General features: G+C 42.4%; 5 protein-coding genes across 8 annotated transcripts; 3 read left to right on the top strand and 2 right to left on the bottom strand.

Annotated features, from left to right (window-relative positions):
- Window positions 1-219: 219 nt before the first annotated feature.
- Cpsf5 (cleavage and polyadenylation specificity factor subunit 5) lies at window positions 220-3,049 on the top strand. Of its 2 annotated transcripts, XM_017078688.4 has the most exons (5): window positions 220-602; window positions 663-927; window positions 1,261-1,426; window positions 2,654-2,768; window positions 2,832-3,049. In XM_017078688.4, exons 1-5 carry the CDS (start codon window positions 457-459, stop codon window positions 2,851-2,853), a joined length of 714 nt encoding a protein of 237 aa, XP_016934177.1. In that variant the 5' UTR covers window positions 220-456; the 3' UTR covers window positions 2,854-3,049. The 2 variants fall into 2 exon arrangements, with proteins under 2 accessions (XP_016934177.1, XP_016934178.1); XM_017078689.4 differs by lacking the exons at window positions 2,654-2,768; window positions 2,832-3,049 and adding an exon at window positions 1,609-2,596.
- On the bottom strand, window positions 3,041-18,064 carry Atat (alpha-tubulin acetylase). 3 transcript variants are annotated; one of them, XM_065864987.2, is made up of 8 exons: window positions 17,496-18,064; window positions 8,935-9,107; window positions 8,689-8,844; window positions 7,834-8,229; window positions 7,096-7,258; window positions 4,804-4,862; window positions 3,598-4,146; window positions 3,041-3,237 (listed from the first exon to the last, which is right to left on the bottom strand). In XM_065864987.2, exons 2-7 carry the CDS (start codon window positions 9,039-9,041, stop codon window positions 3,633-3,635), a joined length of 1,395 nt encoding a protein of 464 aa, XP_065721059.2. In that variant the 5' UTR covers window positions 9,042-9,107; window positions 17,496-18,064; the 3' UTR covers window positions 3,041-3,237; window positions 3,598-3,632. The 3 variants fall into 3 exon arrangements, with proteins under 3 accessions (XP_065721059.2, XP_016934172.3, XP_016934173.1); XM_017078683.4 differs by having other exon boundaries at window positions 3,041-4,146; XM_017078684.4 differs by lacking the exons at window positions 3,041-3,237; window positions 3,598-4,146 and adding an exon at window positions 4,219-4,693 and having other exon boundaries at window positions 17,496-18,059.
- LOC108013067 (uncharacterized) lies at window positions 5,150-6,912 on the bottom strand. Its single transcript, XM_017078685.4, has 4 exons — window positions 6,503-6,912; window positions 6,345-6,443; window positions 5,662-6,288; window positions 5,150-5,594 (listed from the first exon to the last, which is right to left on the bottom strand). Exons 1-4 carry the CDS (start codon window positions 6,587-6,589, stop codon window positions 5,334-5,336), a joined length of 1,074 nt encoding a protein of 357 aa, XP_016934174.3. The 5' UTR covers window positions 6,590-6,912; the 3' UTR covers window positions 5,150-5,333.
- On the top strand, window positions 13,879-15,373 carry aay (phosphoserine phosphatase). The gene has a single exon (XM_017078686.4). The coding sequence runs from the start codon at window positions 14,167-14,169 to the stop codon at window positions 14,980-14,982; it is 816 nt and encodes a 271-aa protein (XP_016934175.3). The 5' UTR covers window positions 13,879-14,166; the 3' UTR covers window positions 14,983-15,373.
- A 404-nt stretch (window positions 18,065-18,468) lies between the features above and the next one.
- On the top strand, window positions 18,469-20,128 carry Shc (SHC-adaptor protein). The gene is made up of 2 exons (XM_017078543.4): window positions 18,469-18,777; window positions 18,839-20,128. Exons 1-2 carry the CDS (start codon window positions 18,596-18,598, stop codon window positions 19,887-19,889), a joined length of 1,233 nt encoding a protein of 410 aa, XP_016934032.3. The 5' UTR covers window positions 18,469-18,595; the 3' UTR covers window positions 19,890-20,128.
- The last annotated feature ends 49 nt before the right edge of the window (window positions 20,129-20,177 follow it).

The raw sequence follows: 20,177 nt of genomic DNA, 5'->3' as shown, positions 1-20,177 counted from the left end.
CAGCAGCAAAAGTGCAGCGCTGCCAGATGGCAGTGGAAACCAGGCATGTCGCTGCTAAAGATATAAAATGTTATATTTTAATTGATGTAATAATTAAAATTTAAAGAATTGAAAGTAAATAAAATATAAATGTAATTTAATTCTTTTATATCTCTACTAATCACAAAATCGCAAATCGATAAATTCCATTGAGTAGTTCCACGAACTAGTTCGCTCATAATCAATACATTTGCATCCCTGGTCCAGCCGGTTAATTTTTTGCACAAGCGCTGGACGAAAAACTGGAATAAAACGGCTTAAAGTGATCTACAACCGATAGCCAACATTGTAAATAAACAGTGGAGCATTGGACTATTGTTGGTTACTTGGTTTCCACCGCGCAACCAACTGATCTTTGGATAAAAACTCCGCGAGTATACCCCGCAATTTTCCCAACGGGGGTGTGTGTATAACAAAATGGCGTCCTCGCAAGTCTCAAACAAATCGGGCTCCGGTTGGCCCCGCCGCGGCAGCCAAGGCCAAGCGGATGCGGTCAGCAGCAACAACAACGGCACCCAGAAGTACACCAACCAGGCGCTGACCATCAATCGCACTATCAACCTGTGGGTATCACTCAGTACCTGTAGGAGATCTACAGATCATAAATGGATCGTATGTTTTAGGTATCCCCTGACCAACTACACATTCGGCACCAAGGAGCCGCTCTTCGAAAAGGATCCATCGGTTCCGTCCCGATTCCAGCGGATGCGAGAGGAGTTCGACAGGATCGGAATGCGGCGGTCAGTTGAGGGCGTGCTTCTCGTCCACGAGCACGGACTGCCTCATGTCCTGCTCCTGCAGCTGGGCACCACATTCTTCAAACTTCCTGGAGGCGAGCTTAACGCCGGCGAGGATGAAGTCGAGGGTCTGAAGCGATTGCTCTCCGAGGTGAGCTGAATATACAGCCCTAAGTGGGTCACTCGGGTCGTCATACTTTTGTTAAAATGTATAAATTAGTTATTTAGTCATTCGGGTAATCAGGTCATACATACTTATGTTCAGAAAGAATGGTTTTAACCTTGAGAATTTACTACGAGTATATAAGGCTTTATTAAATGTTATTTATACTTCTGGTCAGAATGAAAGATTTCGATATTTAGGATCTAATATTCTATTTTTTACTTACTTTTTTAAAACTTCAAGAGTCAGGTTTTTAATGGGTACAAATTATGAGTGTAATCTCTTTTTATATACAACTATCTAACTAACTAATTATTCTAGACGCTGGGTCGTCAGGACGGCGTGAAGCAGGAGTGGATTGTCGAGGACACTATTGGAAACTGGTGGCGGCCGAACTTCGAGCCACCGCAATATCCGTACATTCCGCCGCACATCACCAAGCCCAAGGAGCACAAGCGGCTCTTCCTCGTTCAGCTGCATGAAAAGGGTAAATATCCGTTAGGGGCTTCCGGGCCTTAAGGCGTAGGTACACAATATATCGAGCACACCGTGTGACCAGAATATCCATCTCTCCATGTAACTTATATTATAACCTACAGATTGTTTTTGTTTTGCCAAAAACCGAATACGCTAACAAACCTCATGTCATATCTTTTCAATGCTGTTTAGATACGGACGGGAACGCCAGTTACGATGTACCCTGAGCTGTTCCATTAGCGCCGTGTGTGTGTCGTATCTACCCAACTCTACTCTCAAGAGTGCAATGCCATAGAACAACAATCGAGCAAACAGAACAAGTCAAACAGAAAAGAAACAAACAGATCGCAATGCCGGGGACGCAGGCGACGTCTTTTAGTTAGTTTTGATTCTAGTCGAATTGTACAACGCGTCTCAAATTTAAAAACAAATTGTATTCTTGCTCAGAACTGCGTGTTGGCATATTTTGTTCTTTCCGACTCTCTTGTTGTCATTCGAAATTCAAAGATTGTTCTTGTACTTAATTTTGTAAATATGTCGACTTACGTGTGAGACTGAGCGCAGCCATGTTATTCTTCTATTTACCGATATTTATTTATCTTCTAACTTCTACCCATACTTTTTGTCAAGTGTCATGTGTTGTTCATCTTAAGGTTGTTGTGTATTTATCCAAAATTAAACCAAGATCCACCGGGCAGGCAGCAGAGAGCATTGTAACGTTGCTGGCTGTCGCAGCAATGCGCCCAAATCTCGCGTGTTTTGCAGATTTGCGTGCATGCAGTGCAGCCAGGTCGCCAGTCGCTCCTTAAATTAAGCACTCGTTTATGTAAACACAAGCAAAATACTCTGTTTATACTTTCTTTGGCCTGCTGTGCGCTGAAATGTATTGAAAGCCAAGCTGCTGAAGCATTTCAGAGCACAAAACGAACCGCACATATCATGTATAATGTTGCTCTTAATTGAAATTATGTTCATATCTGAAATTAGGAAACTTCGCTGGTCCAGCAAAGTAGCCAGACGCTTTGCGAGTCACGGCGAATCCTAGTAATTAGTCTAACGAATCCAACTATGAATGTAAAACGACTCTCTTTATATCATACGGCAGCGAATCGATTTTTAATATGTAAATTGTACAACCGATTGTAATACCCCTAGATAATATATATACTGTGAATTTGAATGCCTTTTGATATCTCTACATACATGAATTCTGTCTCTATCGTTTTCCGTAATCTAGCACTATTTGCTGTACCCAAAAATTATAAGCTTGTTGCCGCGCCATTGTTCGAGCTATACGACAACTCGCAAGGCTATGGACCGATTATATCATCCCTGCCGCAGGCCCTCTGCAGGTAAGTGCCCCCACTTGGATCTCAGTTTCCAGATCTTCCACTAATTTATGCCCTTCTCAACAGATTTAACTTCATCTACATGTAAAGGCAGACGGAATGGACCGATGTCCGGCAATATTTAAGCAGCAGCAGCACCAACGATAGCTCTACTTTACAGATTTCAGCACCGCAGATCAGCCCGTAGATTTCCATTTCATGTGTGTGTGTGTAAACGTACATAATTGTATTGCAGATAAAATGGAAAGCCAGGCCCATTTACTTGGCCAATAGAGTCGACAAAATTGTGTGCTTTATTTGTATATCATCATCTTTACTCAATTTGCATTTGTTGGGGGTTGTGTTCTATCAACTAAATGTTAGACAATGTTTTGAGAATTGTTGAGTATAGTTATGAAGATGGGTTTTGGCCAACTGGCGCTGTCCCTATAGCATGTACTCGCCATAGATTTGTTCGAAATATTCGCGTTTTCTGTAATTGGAAGATACACACGTGTTGGATTACATTAAGGGTTTTTTTGGGATTCCACGGTACAAAGCAAGATTATTAGTAAATCAAGTAAAACATATTGTGAAAATTATCTCTAGCAATTACTCTACGTACATTTCAATTTGCTATTGTTAACATTAAATCGTGAGTCTCTATTTTACGTATGCTCTTCGGAGTGCGTGGCTTGTAACAAATGAACGGATCAACAAAAGTCTGAGAAGAAGCTCACAACAAAATCATTGAACTGAAGTACAGGAACCGTTTGGTGTGTGATATTTTGATTAGATAATACATTCTTAGTCTCTAGATTAATTTTGTTAATTATGCTTATGCCACACGTACAAAAGATGCTGGTGTTTTTTTGCGGCTTGTGGCCTTTACCACAACTTATTGTGATAGAACTTGAGATCGTAATAGCCCTGATCGGTGAGGCCGCCGCCACCGCCGCCGGAGGACGCGGTGGACATGGCATCCGAGTTGTCCTGGCCCGGCGAGGTGACATCATGGCCGGGTGGACGGTTGATCTTGACCACGCCGAAATCCTCGCGCTCCATCTGGTCGAACTCCATCTTGCTGCTGGGCATTACGGCCATGCCGACGCCAAACGAGCGATTCTTCATGCCCGTGTGCTGCTTGCTCAGCTGGAAAGCCGGAGGTCTCCGGTTGTCGCCCACAATGCTCTCGACCACCTCGGGCGATCGCACGGATGGAGGAGTTGGAGTGTGGCTCTTGGGCGGCGGCGATGGGGGAGTAATCACCTCCGGTTCAGGTTCGGGTTCGACCTCCGGCTCAACTTCCAGCTCTGGTTCATAGCTGTTGGCCTCCAAGTCGGCCAAACTCTGCCGCTGCAGTTGCTCTGCAATCTCTGCAAGATCGTGGTTACCATTGCCGCTGTTGGAAAAGTTTTCAAAGGGGTTAAAACTATTCTTTACTTTAACAAAAAAAAAACAACACTCATAAACATTGAATTAATTAATCATCATTGATTTTATTGCTCGAGAAAAAAAAACGAAAATAAGTTACGACCAACAATAATGTAGTTAAAATGTTAAATGATAAGTTATACATGTTGTAATCACAATTTGTCAGGTATTTTTGTATGTATGTCTTGTGTAAAACTTCCGATTTAGTAGGTTTCCCTTTTTTTTTGCTGTGGTTTTCTTGTGTTCTGGGTGGTGGTTTTGATTTTGGTGGTGGGTGGTGGCATGCGGCAAGTGCAGCTCCTTCTGCTCGTACTCGTACATTAAGTAAATTCATCGATTCTTTAAATTAACTAGGCGAAAATATAAATAAATATTGGCTAAAATCAAAGCTTTGTACAATGGTTATTATGTTGATATTTCAGTTTATCTAGTTTTGATTTCTATTTTCTTTTTTTGTTTTGTATGTGAAGCAGCCGTGTGCATTTTTTGTGGGTTGGCTTTTTATCTATTTGATTCTGAAAGACAAACGAAAAGAACAAAATGAAACCCAAATGAAGACCATACATGAAATGATAAATGCTAGGGAAAATTGATATTACTAAGGGTGTTAATTGAGGGTATTTACCTGTTCGATTCTGCACTGCCATTGCCTTTTCCGCCCTTCGAGTTGCCAGCATGAATTATCTGAAAATAGAGAGGTTTATTAGTCCGAATTCGGGGTGAAAATAATTAGAGATAAGATCGGCCTATTAGCTTATATTAATAGCCATTTCGTGGGCCATACAATTCAATGAATTTCTCTATTAATTGCTAGGCCTAATATAAATCCTTGGTACAAAACGCAAACTAGTTTGTGTTGCCCCCAAAAAAAAAACACCAACTTGGCACGCAGCCAAATTTACCACCCCTAGTTTCGGTGTTATTCCACCCCAATTGACCCACTCTAACAAACGAAAGTGAAAGCCCGAGTATAACGTTTGAATTTCTTCACTTGGAAGCGTTTAATTTACAGATTTGTCCTAAAGGTTGTAGTGTTGCATTCCTTTCATTACAGTCCGCGAGTTAAAACAAAACATAAGGGTCAAAACGAAACAAGAAATCGTAGTGTTTGGCACTCGAAATTTGGTGCATTTCACTCGGTCTTGATTTTATATTTTACTGAACAGGAAGGCCGGCATCTCCGTGACCCATTTCCGGTGTTCGGACCAGGTAAATGGTGGTCTGGCAGTTGGGACAAGTGGTGCACATCTCAGCATCCGGTGGGGCTGCAGCCGCACCACCACCACTTTCTCGGGGAGCATTATTGCCGGCAGCTCCTCCGGCTCCTGGAGCAGTTGCTAATCCTCCTGCTCCGCCGGCTGTTGGTGGAGCACCTGCTGCTGCTGCTGGAGCACCGGCTGCCGGTGGCTGGGTGGGCTGTGGGTCAGGTGGTTATTTAATCGCCTCGCAGAGTGCCTATAAACCTGGTCATATTTATATTTACATATCCATGCTGGGGCATCTGATGTTGCGGCTGCAACTGATGTTGCTGCTGCTGGTTTGCATACTTATTTTGCATTTGGGCATCTGGTTGAATCACTTGCTGCTGCTCGTATCCAGTCTGGGGTGGAATTACTTGCTGGTTTTGCATCTGCTGATGATGCAGCATTTGCTGCTGATGGACATGAGCACGTCCCGAGGGCGGTGGATCCATTCGAGTGGGCTGCCCGGCAGCAGGTTGTTGCATGTATTGCTGTTGCAATTGTTGCTGCGAAGGCACCGCCGCCGGAGGCATCTGCTGCTGCTGCTGTTGAGGAACGGCATCCACTGGAGGCATCTGCTGATACTGCTGTTGCATCTGCTGCTGCTGCAGATTGGGATCCTGTCCGCCAGGAACTCGAATGGGAGCCACTGCCGCCGCACCCTGCTGTCCTGCTTGGGCTCCTCCTGCGGCCGGCTGCGCCATATTATCCCTTTCCAGGCCGGAATGACGAACCCTAGACGGGCGAGCAAAGGCATTCGAAGCCAGGAAGGTCTCATCCACATCTTGCAATCCAGAACGACGCTGGAAGGGATTCTGATTGCGTACCGGACCGCTACGGCTTAGGGCATCCAATGGGCTCTTGCGAGGCTGTGATTAGGATTATCATTTGGTCTTATATCCACCAAATTAGCAAGGCGTCTTACATTTTCCGGGTTCCTGGCCTGACTCGGGGTCAGACTGACCTGACTCGCCTGCTTGTGGCCCACAGCTGCTCCTCCAGCACCACCCCCGGCATGGCGTGACTATATAAACCAAGTTATTCAGTCATCATCTGGAGGAGAGTTTTATTTGACCAACTTACAGCAACGCTCGTCTTGGAGGCATGATAGCCACCACCGCCGCCGCCTCCTTGGCGTGCCCCGGAGGCATTACCACGTTTGGCATCCATAAATTAAATCACTGGAAATTAGTAAGCCGCACGAAAAACTTGGCACAAATCGCGACGAAACAAGTTGATGATTTTTTTGAGTTATAAAAGAAAAGTATAAAATACAAATATATTTTTGTATACAGGAAGTCGAAAGAGCTATGCGACTGCTTGCGAGTATAAATTTGAACTGAACTAAAGCAGGGTCTGAGTGGGGGTCTAGCAATTGACAGATTGAAAGGCCGGACACCAGGCCAACTAGATGATGAATTTTTGTAACCCATTTAGCACAAAGGGTTTCGATTTTTGTGTGGGTAAAGGGTTGAGTTTTTTAACCAAATACAAAGTATCCCTAATCCCTAAGTCTAAGTGTCTAATATATTAAAGTTAGCTAACATCTCAAGAATTCACCGTGATGTTAAGGTTAAATTCATTCAAAATTCAAATTGTAATTTACACAAATCACCAATATTAAAGTATAACCTATAGGCCTGCAATCAATCCGGTCAATTTAAATGTCTCAGTACCTCGGCCATGCTGCAGGTGGGGCGTGGGGCCCCATATCGTCCGGACGGAGAGATCTGTGTTATCTGCTGGAGCAGCGCATTCGGTGTTGACTGCTGCTGGGAACCACGCCGCCGGTTAGAATCCTCGCCCAGGTAAGTAGCACCAAAGAGCTGTGTGTTAGGACTGTTGACGATGATGAGGTGTTATCGTTGGTTATCATTGGTTAACAGTTAGCGTAGCATGTGGAGAAAGAGTTAAGCAGCATTAGTGATAAAGCCTATGGAATGGTATACGTATTTTGATCTCTGTTTTATGCACTTAAGAAATCGATTCATATTTAGGTGACTTTAGAATGGATCTCTTTTTGTTATTTCCTTGAGAAAGCGTTTAATATTTTTTATGAATTTTTGGAATAGGTTTTATAAGCTTTTCTGTACATATTTTTCTTGAATAATAAAACAAGATGTATACAGAGGATTAAAGAAGCAAAGCAAGCAACAGGCCACCATTAAAGCAATGTTATTAATCAACTCGGACCGAGTTTTATCGATCAGCGGGCTTCCTTTGGCAAAACAAACAAACAAAGAAACAAATCTAAAGTCCGATTTGCATACGATATGCAAATGGGGCCAAAAGAAATGGCCAACTGAGGCCGAAAGTGAAATGTTTCCTGCAGCAGCGAAAGCAACGCCTTAATTGCCACGGGACTGCGCCAGGTGGGGATATCAACGCCTCCTCCGTGGAACCAATCCACTCACCTGTTTGTAATGTGCAGGCCATTTTGGGTGCGCTGCGGTGACTGGGCGTGTCCATGGGCATTACCGTGTCCATTCGCAGGGGCTACATCGTTGAAGAATCCCTCGTAGAGTACAAAGTTGTTCGCCTGCGGAATGATGCGCTGTAAGCCGTAATGTTTGCTAAGGAAACCCAGTAGCTTTTCGGATGGACGATCAACGGAGCATTTGAGTGGTGTCCACTGCTCCTCGTTCAGCATCGTCTGGAAGAGACGCTTTCCCAAGCCGGCGCGTTGACGCGACTCGTGGATATAAAAGTCCAGAATGGATGGAGCCTGCTCCACCTTGCGCGTCTGCCCGGACTCGTCAAATAAGTAGAGATCCTTGGTGCCCACCTTCAGCAGACCAGTGACAGCGCCGCTGGAAAGGTTTAGTAAATATATTAGTTTGGCTTTTTTTAATAATAAAAAACAAAAATATATGGAACCATTAAGAATCTCTAAACTCTCTCGATGTAATCTCCAATTTTCAAGGGACTACTTTGAAAAACAAACTTAAAATAACTTTTATCTTGATTTTAAGAACGTTTTTTTCTCGAATATCTAACAAGACAGTATCTAAAATATTTCTGGGTGGAAGTTAGTTATATAATTAATCATTAGTTGTACTAAAGAAATTATTTTATGAGAATTCGAGGGCCTTTACTTCATTAAGGGCATTAAACTATCTATCTATTAAGATTATTATGGACTAATCATTATAAAAACTATTTCTATTGTTTATTGAAAAGTTAGTTAAAATCGAATTTCAATAAAACATGGTGTATCTATGTTCTAGGCATGCATTTAAACTTAATGATCTCTCTTCTTGATTACTTACTTGTGACCCGCCTCACTATCCGCCAGCAGATAGATGGTCTGGTTGTCGGACATCCTCAGGCGCTGGGCCGTGGTCACCGGCTTGCTGAGACCCTGCGAGGTGGCCGACAGCTGGCCCAGCCGGTCGATGATCTCCGACATCTTGGTGGTGGCATCTCTGCGTGCGTGGGTGGAGTGTGGAAAGCGTATCGGTTAGTCGGATCGAGCCTTCTGGGATCACCACTCCGCGTACAATTTCAATACTCACAAACACTGACGCCGATCGCCACGAAAGGTGTGCGGCAGGAGATTCGATGTCACCTTGATAATTGGCTGCGGAAACAGCGGCTTGATATCGAAGCGGAACTCCACCATTATGCTGCCTCTCGATTGTTCTTTTAGTCTCTATTTGATGTACTTAGTATGGTGTGTGTACAGCCCCTGCAATTGAGAAATGAGAATTGCGAATTTAATGGAGCGTTGCGAAAGCGGTGCGCAAACAATTTGATTATCTGATGCCGCTCGATTCGGCCCGACTTTGGCTTTCGGCTTTGTCTATTTGGCTGTGGGAATTGCTGCACATGCAATCAAGCCAATCATTGTTGCTCGGGGCCCGCCTTTGTCAATGATTCAGCAGATGCAGGCCCACACGTGGGTACTTCAAGAAATTAGGATCAAAAAGAGAAGCTTGTAAAAAAAAATTTTTTTAATTAAAAAAATGAGGATATATTTATTTAATCTTTAAACCTTCCTTAAGAATCCATTGAATTGAACAAATCTATAGTGTTGGAAAGTTACTAAAAGAATCACAGCTTAACTTTAACAGTTTTTAAAGATAGAACCCTAAGTTATTTAGAGGTTAGGAAATGTTAAAGAATAACCCTTGCTTTCAACCTTTTCAGAAGTAGAGTTTTATTAGGCTCCTTCATAACTAACTATAAAATTTAAAATTTAATTTTATTTTATACAACTCTTCATTTTTATTTTTCAACCTTTTAATTTATAATACAATTTCGTAACATAAAATTGTTTTTGCAAGTGTACTTTTGGGGGCAAAGCCTCGGCATCAGCATTTGTTTTGCTTCTGCTGCGGACCCCGCCCGTTTGACCTAAATCATCGCATTAGACTCGGATTACAATCGAAACTGTTGCGTTTTGGGTGGGGAATCCTCTGCGACAGGAATAGGGATATAGCTTCCGCTTTTGGGGGCGTATCCGTCAGGACGAAACGTTAGTCGCTTGCATGCCTGCACTACCGCTTTTGTTAATTTGCAAGTGCAACGAACTCTGAGAACTCGGAGAACAACGATAACGCAGAGCAGAGCTTTCAATTGTAATTACCTTTGATGGGGCGGGCAGCAAAACTTTTTCCCTTTGTTACGGTTTTGTCAGGGGAAAAGTTAAACAACTCTCTGCCTGCGTCGCAGTTAGCAGCGCTGCTCGAGTTTCCAATGCGATAGCAACAAAAAAGCCATTGTCGGCAAATGACGTGTTTTCATTTCGTTTTTACATATCAACAACACCTACAGTTGGGTTCAAATTAAAAGGTCCTAAAATGAAAGTGAACTACATTTAGAAAAAAATCACTGGTCCAATTTTAAAATCTCGAACCTAGTACAATAAATAAAGACTTCAAAATATACATGTCTTTGTATCAAATTTGTTTTTATTATATCGAAATTTTATGGATTCCAGATTTAAATTTAGTTCTAAAGGTTATCTAAAATAGCGGAATTAGATGGTTTAAATATTTTTGACCTTCATACAGATGTGTCAGAGTAAAAACGAAAAAAAAAACGTAGTTTGGAGATACATATGGTTTTGATACCTCTCCAATTAAGGTATCTTGTGGCAAAATCAGTTCTTAGAAGGAATATGGTCCAAAACTGGAATGTCCTTCATGTTAAAATATTTCAGCAAAAAGTTGTTAGGTCCTGAGGAAAATTAAAATAATAATCAATGAGCAAAATGATTTTTTCTCTACCAAAGAACATCTCAAGTCATCAGTGCAGTTTTTATGACCTCGACTGTAGGGTGCACATGTTGATGGCCCCCAGCAAAGGGGACTACCTTGTTGTTGTTGTTGCAATGGCTGTTTATTTTCCAGTGCATAACCGTTGACGTTGCCATACACAATCAGCCCACTTTGTAACTGTTTATGAACCAACAGCAAGCGATGCAAAACAAAAATTCAAGACGACAAAAAATAAGGAGAACAACAAAGAAAACCACGCACCGCACATTCACATGTAAGGAGCAAGAGCGAGAGGAGAACTCTCTCCAGTTCTTGTGCTCCCCTTTTTGCTCCACTTGTAAATGTGTCAAGTGAGCTTGTCTCTCTTGCTCCCACATACACATATGTACATACATATATGTACATTATAAAAGGTGTGCTCTGAATATGTGAGAGCGTGAGAGAGTTAATCAGCGGAATTAAAATCGCGTGCAGCCGTAAACAACTCAAGTGTTAGAAAGGAAAGGGGGATCGTCACATGTAATTTAACGGTTAATCAGTAGACAGGCAGGCAAAAACAACAATTCGGCATGGAAACAACGCTTGAAAAACAAATCAATCGAGAGGCGCAGACAATTGGCAAGCAAAATATAAATAGTCATTTCCCGATTAATTCGCCTGGTGATGAAAATTAATACAGCAATTTCACACTGCCTTCTGTCTAGAACTATAGCTATTAAGGCGAGCCTATCAGCTGTCGGCTGGAAAAACAATCCCACAAAGTGTCGTGTCATTATGCAAGCCTCCGGCATTTCCATGAAAGTGGGCGGCAATAGGTGGGGGTGTGGCCCAGGGGGCTCAATTACCAGAAAGCTAGCTACCAATTGCCTTATTGAATTCCATAATGCTATAAATGGAACTACAGTAAAAGTTCTAAGTCTTACTTTTTCGTTGAGGTTTTCAAATATCATATTTTACAGTATCCTCTTAGTTCGAATCCTTATATTCCTTAGGGGAATCCCTAGTCATCTCCCTATTTAATACATAATTCGCTTTTAGCCTTATGTTTAAATAATGAGAGTTACAATTATTTTGAATATTCTGTAAACACTAGTTTTAAGAAACTTCTCGAAAAGAGTTCCTGAGCCATCCATTCTACAATGGTTAGTTCTAACTAAAGTGGACTGGACTGCTCAATAATTTTTTTTGGGAAAACAAGAGGCCATTATCGCGTCAGGCACTCAATGGGCATAATAAATTAGCCAGCTCGGGAACCATGCGGTTCGGATCAGGTGACGAGCCTACCTCTATACTTTGTATGTCCATGGAAAGTACACCAAATGAAAATGGACTTGGTTTGAAATTTATGCAGCAACAAGGTCAATCGATAAATGCAGACCCGAAACGAACACTCAAAATCCCAAGACGAGTTGCCAAGGCAAGGGAAAACTCAAACTGAAAAACAACAAAAAATAACGGTAAACGACAGGTGACGCAGCCGCTGACAGGCTCAGGTAAAGGTAAAGGTACGGTTCCGCCTGGATTTCCCTTCTTCCTTACGTTCTATGGTCGCTCAAGGCAACGGCAATTAAAAGTAGTCAACTGTTTACGGCTTTGTTTAGTGGAAGTCGTTGGCCCAGGTAAGCTTTAAATATGCATGAGAGCATGTTCAAACATGCACATGCACGCACAGCACGCAATGAATTGTTTATCGTTATCGATAACGTGTCATCGCTGGCAATGAAATACTTTTTTGCGGTCTCGCCGAAGCTTATATTGTTGTTTTTGCACTGTTTACCACAAACGAACGATCGCGATCGGTCAAAACAACTTGTTATTCTACAATTGCGAAAAAATTGCCATAGCAACGATAACAACAACCAGAAAACCGCAGAGGGAACTGCATTTTCAGCTGTCACTGTTGTTTTTGTCGCTTGCATTGCACGCGCCTCGCTTTGTTGTTGTATCTAATTGCTGGAGACTAAAAAAAAAACAAATTATAAGCTATCAAGAGAGAAAAATCGAGAGAAGATTCTCTTCTACCATAAGTTATAACGAATGTATGCAACAGTAGCTTAATATTGCATCAGAATCAAACAGTTTAAATATAAGTCCAGCCGTTTTAAAAATACCTAGACCATACACGAGCAGTAATCAGCTGAGATTTCGGTTATTTTCCACATCAGTGATTAAGCATTAATGCAAAAAGGAAAGTATTGAAAAACAGGGGGATCAACCAGACACAAAAAGTACACTGCGGTTAAGAACTGATAAGCACCATTTGAATAATACTTCGTACTACTAATTTGATCTTATATTATTAAGGATAAGCTTGATATTAAAAAATTATTTTAAAAAACGTATTAAAACAAAGAGTTGTAAACCAAAATATTTTTAAAATAGGGTATTGAAATTGACATTCGACTTACTTCTAAACGACTTAAGAAAGTCCATGTTATAGAAGTTGGACTGTTTTCAGATTTTACCAGACCAATTCCTCGAACTGGGGCCGTAAATGCCACACTTGTTATTTGTTTGTCGATAATTTTTGAGGTAGTCTTCCGATGTCTGGACCCGAACCCGCCTCCTGGCAATCGCCCAGTGTTAAATGGTGCCAAAAGAGATAAGGCTCGATGGTCTGCTGCTGGCAAATCCAGTTCCAGGCGGTTCTTCTAAGCACTCCAGTGTCGCGGGTTTATTGACAGCTAAACCATAATTGTTCCTATTGTTTATATTTTTTGTGATAAGCAGACATTGTGGCACTCATGCAGCACATGTTTGGTTCAAAGTTTCATGTCCAGCCAAGGCGATTCTCTTCAATTGAAACTGATTAAGTATGAATTGAGCGAAATTCTCGGATATAAAAGGAAGGGTGATGTCAAGTCGTGGTGGTCTCAACGAAAAAAAATAGTTGTATATGGGAAACACACAGAAATTTCTCTCTCTTTTACACTGGTAATGCCTATCATTTGATCGCTGCACAGAAAAAAAAAAACAGAGCAATATCAAAATAAAAGTCATATAAATATTTCATATTTAAAGTGTGAGTTTATTAAGAAAATATGAAAAAGTAGACTATTTAAAAATCCCAATAATTATTAAAGTTGTTTAATAATAAACAAGCATTATATTGATATTTCAATAAATTGTGTAACAATTTTTCTTTCTGTGTGGTCAGTGAGAAAAGAGAGAACATGAAAGAGAGCAACCGCTTTTGTGTGCGTTGAGCGGGTTTTCTTAAAAGGGCGATCGACTGTTTTTGAGTCACTTGTGAAAAATCAGTCATCGCGAGCAGTTCGACCAAAGAAAACGCGCTGGAACCCAGAAACCAAATCATTTACCAAACAAAAACAAATAACAGCTGGGCAGCAACGCGAAGCGCGTGTGCAAAAAGAGACGAGAAAACATACATAAAAAAAGCACACAAGATATAAGAGATACAGCGGAAAATTTTGGGGACCAAACAAAGCCAAAGCTTTTACGTCAAGCGGTATAACAAGTATACAAAAAATCACTCAAAAAATCACAACGTGTTCGCCGGTCAAGATGAGCGGTTCCGTTTTGAGTTTGTCGCGCCCTGCAGCAGCCACAAATGGCCATAATCTGCTGGCCAAGCAGATGAATTGCAACGGTAATGGCACCTCGGGTGGGGCGGCCAAAACCACTGTGGCCTCGGCCATAACACCACCCAAACAGCCCCAATTGGCGGCCAAGGTCATCCAGCAGTCGCAAATCGTTTGCTTCGATGTGGACTCCACGGTGATTTGTGAGGAGGGCATCGACGAGCTGGCCGAATACTGTGGCAAGGGAAGCGAGGTGGCACGCGTCACCAAGGAGGCGATGGGCGGGGCCATGACCTTCCAGGATGCCCTCAAAATCCGCCTAAACATCATACGGCCCACACAGCAGCAAGTGAGGGATTTCATCCACGAACGACCCAGTACACTGAGCAAAAATGTCAAGCGTTTCGTGACGCACCTGAAGACGGAGGGCAAACAGGTGTATTTGATCTCTGGAGGATTCGATTGCCTCATCGCACCGGTGGCCAATGAATTGGGTATTCCGCTACAGAATGTCTATGCCAACAAGATGCTGTTCGATTATATGGGTGAATACGATAGCTTTGATATCACTCAGCCCACTTCGCGTTCCGGTGGAAAGGCAGAGGCCATCGCACTGATAAAGAAGAAGGAGAATAATGAGGATTCCCTCATCACGATGATCGGCGATGGAGCCACCGACCTGGAGGCCGTACCGCCAGCAAACTATTTTATTGGTTTCGGCGGCAATGTCGTACGACCGGAGGTCTATCGCCGGGCCCAGTATTACGTAACGGACTTTGAGCAGCTGATGGGGCAATAATACACTATACATACATATATATATATAACAAAGGCGGGGGAGTGGCGAATTTAGTATTTGAAATCAACGTGTTATAGCCCTTAGTGATACACATGTCAAAAGTCCAAGTATGTGTGTAATGTATGTACTATAGTTCGTAATTAACTAACAATAAAAAGCGATAGTAAAATAATGGAAAACAAGCAAGTGAAATCGCACGAGTTGACTTTTGTTACTCTGTTAATCTAGCAGAAAATGTTAACCGCAGCAGAAGTTGTTAAAATACTGGGTGCCCCGTTGCTTAAAATATTAACATTACTACCATATAAGTCTAAAGCAATAGGCAACCCAAGAAAATACATATATTTAGAGTGAAATAATAATACCAATCAAATAAAATGTGCATGAAATTCTGTTTTGTGGTTTATGGTGCGTGAAATCAAAGCAATTTTGGAGTACTTTATTATCATTCTTTCAAAGGTTTATCTGAAATGCACGTATTAGAAAATGCAATTCACACTTTGAAAATTTTAAACAAATCGAATTGGCAAATGAAAGTTACTTATGTTTACGAGACAGAAATATATATCTTTTAAAGGCCATTTAAAAAACAAAATAAATGCTTATTTTATAGTACTGTTTTGTGGAATTTATTTTCTCGTAAAAATGTATTGGTATAGTTAACTTTTTATATCTTGCAACTAGGTTGGCCAATTAAGTAAACCAATTAAATCCTAAAAGTTTGAAACTCTAAGCCTTGTGGAGCAATTACCGTCCATTAAGTTACAAAAAAAACTAAATCTTGTGACCCTATGCTTTTGGAAAGGTGTGTTTTCATGTCTAATAAGTTCAAGCTTAATACGGCTTTCCTTGCACACCTGACGTCTATAGAAATCAGTAAGCCTATTACAACCCGAAATCTATAATTATACGCCCTTTAAACGCAATTTGAAAATGTAGAACAAAGTTACAGTAGAATGGTAGACAAACCACCACAAATTCGAGGGAAAGTATAACCAGCACCTGTTTCTAAAGATTTATTCAGATAATCATAAGCCTCAACATTTTTTATTGGCCCTGTGGTATAATTTCTTTAAGTTCATAAGATTTTAAATACCTGAAGCTGTTTTTAATGATCGATCTATCTATGATTAAGAAAAAAAAATCGTTTTTATAAAAACAGCAAGCCTAGCTATCGTTCATCTTTGTGGCCAAACATAAACAGCTTTTTCTTCACTTGTGATTGAAGATCAACCGCTTTATTGCCCAAGCTTGATTTCCTTTCGATTTTTGCACGAAGGTGCCAGCAATTGGCGGCTCCAAAGGCCGTAAAAGCCAGAAAACAACGCCTCTGCAGCAATTATCAATTGCTGTAATCGAGACTCCGGCGGAGTTAAAACAGTTGGCAAGCAAAAAAAAAAACTCAAAAAAGCAGAGGCAAGGCCGAAGCGTGGGTGTCAAGCGTCGGGCGGCAAACCATGAATGGAACGGGTGGTTTGGCGGCCAACGTCATCGTGTTTAATTGCCGGCGGAAAACGCTTTGAGCCAGCTTAAATGTGGACCATATTAGGCGTGATTGGACTGCCGTTTGAACGGCATAGGGGCGTGAATTAAGGCCAGGCTGCAGTCGGACGCAGAACGGGAAGAAAGCAGCCGCCGATGAGATCAGCTTCCTAATGAACCGGGCTTAAATGGTATCCGTTATGCCCTGCAGCCCTAATGAATCACTTACTTTTTGGGGATTACAGTAGAAATTCTGTCACGTAGACTTCCCATAAAACTTTATTCAATTTTAGTTGTAAACGGTTTTTGGAAGCTTTAGTAGAAATTCTATAACGTTGACTTCCCATTAAACCTAATAAAATTCTTATTTTTATTTAAAAAATTTCTAAAAACGACATTCCTGTATACAAATAATTATTCAAATGTTGATATTATTAGGTCCAAAATTAATTATTTTTCTCCGATTTTAAACCCTCTGATGGCTGACAAATAATAATCAATATTCTTGTGAAAATTTCGGTTATGCTTTTTTTGTGTAAGTGGAAGTGCAAGTGCGTGCGATTTTTATATTTTGGTTCATGTTACATTGACCACTGCTGTCTTTTTGAAAGGACTTGACGAGAATAACCCGAAATTCGAATGGGAACTTTATAGACGGGACTTCATGAGCTGGTAAAAGAAATACGCACTTTCTGGTCATATTTGAATGGTCACTGCTGTCATTTGAAACAGATAGAGACCAGAAATTCGTTTGGTAACTTAATTGGGGACTACGTAATGGATTACAGAACATCCACTGTGAATGCCAGGCAAATGACGCATCTTTTGGACACAACTAAGTGGCCATTGCTGTCTTTTGGTCATGACTTCAGAGCCCCGTCGCATGACGTAAAGATGTTTTATTTATGTGCCCACTGAGCCACACGGCAGCGGCACGAACGCGAAAGCGGTGGGCAGCGGAATGGAAATGGAAATGGATATGAAAATATGGCATAAAACATAAACAGAAAGCTTGACGAAGGCTGACTTACCGCAACGTTGGAACAGCAACCTCGGAGGGATTTGGGCTTGGAAAGTATCTCGGAATATCTCACGGTTCGTTCCAGTTTCCAGTGGCACTACGGGATGCACTACTCCGGCTTTTCTGCTGCTGCTGCTGCAATTTGCGCCTGATGCTGCGCGTTGAGATGCGTTCGTATCTATCTATCTCACTCACACACTCGCGGGGGAGGTGGGGGTTTTTTAATATTGATTTTGAATTTGGTTTCAGTCCGGCCAAATAATGTCTTCGAGATCTCTTCTGTGTATTGCGTATTTCCGTATTCCGCGTTTGTTTTGCTCTAACACATAATTCCACACACCTGGTAAGTTCGCCGCTGTTTGTTGCTTTTGTTTGTCTGTGTATGTATACGCGCCGCTTCGCTGTGGAAAACGGAAAATCGGAGTGAGGAACCGGATGGCCGTAAGCGTGACGCGTGGGTATTGCACGAAAGTCGGTTAAAAACTGAACGGCGTTTGCGGCTAGCACAGATTTTTGGGGGTGAAGTGGTTGAGTTTGGAGCCAGATGCGAAGCTTTGGCTTGCAACGCCCAGTGGTGGCAAGCTGTTGATCGGGCTATCGATAGATTGGTGATGGGAGTTTTTTGAGGCATGGGCTTGCAATCCGAAATCTTTACCATGATTGTGATTAATTTTAAAATATTCTTCTTATGTATTACTTTTAATTTAAATTTCTTTAAACATATCGATTTTTCTCAAAATAAGCTAAAAAAAATTTGCAATTCACTTTTCAAGATGATTATTCACCATAAAAGTACGTTATTATTTACCTAATTAAATTTTATTATGAACCACTTTCTCTTATTTGGTTCACATTGCTTATATATGCATTCGGATCAATTTATTTTAGACTTGCAATAAATAATCCCCTTTTTCCGCCACCAAAGTACTTGAACTCCACCCCTGACTTACTATCGATAGGCGATACATGGCAGTGCGGGCACACTTTCGCCAATACGGTCCCACCTTGAGTAATACCCGAGTTAAATTACTAATAACAAAGGCTGGTTCAGCGGAAAAAGGACCAGTGAGGACGCCCCAACGCTGCCACACGCCCACAGCCACCGCACAAATGCCGAAGAATGGCGACGCCGGCAACCGGAGCGGTTCCGGGACCACCAGCGACGGCTGCATCTATCCGGACGACGTCATAATGGGCGTGGGTGTTGCATTCAACGTCCGGTACACGGGCTGCGTGGAGGTGAAGACCTCAATGAAATCCCTGGATTTTGAGACCCGCACGCAGCTGGCGCGGTAAGTGGGAACTGCCGATGAATCACACATGCGTTATTAATTGTTTCTTATGATTCAACAGGGAGTGCATTAACCGGGTGTGCGAGGCGGCGGGCCTAAAGTCTGCTGGCAAGCGGAGATTAACCAGCTTCATATCGGATCGCCCTAGCATGCAGCACGCCGGCACCAACATCATCATCAACGTTTCCAGCCGAGCTCTGTCCCTGAGCAACGTGGAAACGGGCGAGGTCATTGCCAATCATAATATGCCGCGCATATCATTCGCCTCCGGCGGTGACAATGACACCCTCGATTTCCTGGCCTACATAGCCAAGAATGAGGATGAATGGCGGGCCTGCTATGTCCTCGAATGCGCTGGCGGTCAAAGCGAGGATCTAATCGTGACCATTGGCAAGGCCTTTGCCCTGCGTTTCAACGCGCTCAGTCGCCTCAATGATCCCTCCGGGGATTGCAATATCAATCAAAGCTGCAAGGAGAACGTGAAGGAGTACTACAACGATTTGCCCAACAAGCTGCCACCGGAGTTGCCGGAACAACAACAACAGCAGCAGGTGCAGCAGCCACTGCATCCGCATGCGCCGCGTGTGGCACAGCTGAATCTGAAGAAGCCACGCGATCGACTGAGCAGCAACCTCATCGACCTCAACTCCCCGCCTCCCGATCAAACAACCAATAAGCTGGGTCACTTTGATCCCCTTCAAGCGACCACGGCGCCAAACACCGTTTTGGCCACTGTGCGCGATGTGTTCGATGGACCGCAGTGTCCACTCACGGCGGAGGTGTGGTTCCATGCGGGCATCTCGAGACCAATTTCAGAGCGCTTGCTGCAGCAGGATGGCGACTTCCTGGTGCGCGAGTCACAGGGAAAGCGGGGCCAGTACGTGCTAACCGGATTGGAGGGCAAGACGCCGAAGCATCTGCTACTTATCGATCCCGAGGGCGTGGTCCGTACCAAAGATCGCATCTTTGACAGCATAAGCCACCTGATCAACTACCATTGGGCACATGCACTGCCCATCATATCGGAGGACTCCGAGCTGGTCTTGCGTACTCCGGTGCGAAGACCACAACAGGATCAGGCTGCGGCTTCCATTGCAACAGCATCTTCCTGAACCGGAGGGCACAATCATACGTATACTTACCACCCTTCATATACATAAATATATACAAATATTAGCATCTGCGTACACCCTTAGATTTAAATATTGTGCACTCGTAGAGAATATCTTTTATATATCGTCTGTATAAAAACGAAACCATATATTTATGGATTGAATATATACATATTTACAAATATGTGCATGTCTACAGTATTTTCCATTCGAATGCGAATAAATATGATAAACTGGAACACAGATTTGGGGTTATTAAGTTGAAACTGAGAAGCGATTAATTCGCAA

The sequence above is a fragment of the Drosophila suzukii genome, chromosome 3 (genome assembly GCF_043229965.1).
Source record: "Drosophila suzukii chromosome 3, CBGP_Dsuzu_IsoJpt1.0, whole genome shotgun sequence".
In the NCBI taxonomy this organism is placed as follows: domain Eukaryota; kingdom Metazoa; phylum Arthropoda; class Insecta; order Diptera; family Drosophilidae; genus Drosophila; species Drosophila suzukii.
This window is presented reverse-complemented; position numbering and strand designations above follow the sequence as displayed.

Bases quoted from the DNA above. Each gene is read 5' to 3' on its own strand.
- Cpsf5 (XM_017078688.4), top strand. From the start codon at position 457: ATGGCGTCCTCGCAAGTCTCAAACAAATCGGGCTCCGGTTGGCCCCGC. The intron at 603-662 runs GTGGGTATCACT...CGTATGTTTTAG, and splicing joins ATCAATCGCACTATCAACCT to GTATCCCCTGACCAACTACA. The intron at 2,769-2,831 runs GTAAGTGCCCCC...CCTTCTCAACAG, and splicing joins CTGCCGCAGGCCCTCTGCAG to ATTTAACTTCATCTACATGT.
- LOC108013067 (XM_017078685.4), bottom strand. From the start codon at position 6,589: ATGGATGCCAAACGTGGTAATGCCTCCGGGGCACGCCAAGGAGGCGGC. The intron at 6,444-6,502 runs GTAAGTTGGTCA...TGGTTTATATAG, and splicing joins CCTCCAAGACGAGCGTTGCT to TCACGCCATGCCGGGGGTGG. The intron at 5,595-5,661 runs GTAAATATAAAT...CCTGACCCACAG, and splicing joins AGATGCCCCAGCATGGATAT to CCCACCCAGCCACCGGCAGC.
- Atat (XM_017078683.4), bottom strand. From the start codon at position 9,041: ATGGTGGAGTTCCGCTTCGATATCAAGCCGCTGTTTCCGCAGCCAATT. The intron at 8,230-8,688 runs GTAAGTAATCAA...AAACCTTTCCAG, and splicing joins GATAGTGAGGCGGGTCACAA to CGGCGCTGTCACTGGTCTGC. The intron at 7,259-7,833 runs GTGAGTGGATTG...CATCGTCAACAG, and splicing joins GGCCTGCACATTACAAACAG to TCCTAACACACAGCTCTTTG.
- aay (XM_017078686.4), top strand. From the start codon at position 14,167: ATGAGCGGTTCCGTTTTGAGTTTGTCGCGCCCTGCAGCAGCCACAAAT.
- Shc (XM_017078543.4), top strand. From the start codon at position 18,596: ATGCCGAAGAATGGCGACGCCGGCAACCGGAGCGGTTCCGGGACCACC. The intron at 18,778-18,838 runs GTAAGTGGGAAC...ATGATTCAACAG, and splicing joins ACCCGCACGCAGCTGGCGCG to GGAGTGCATTAACCGGGTGT.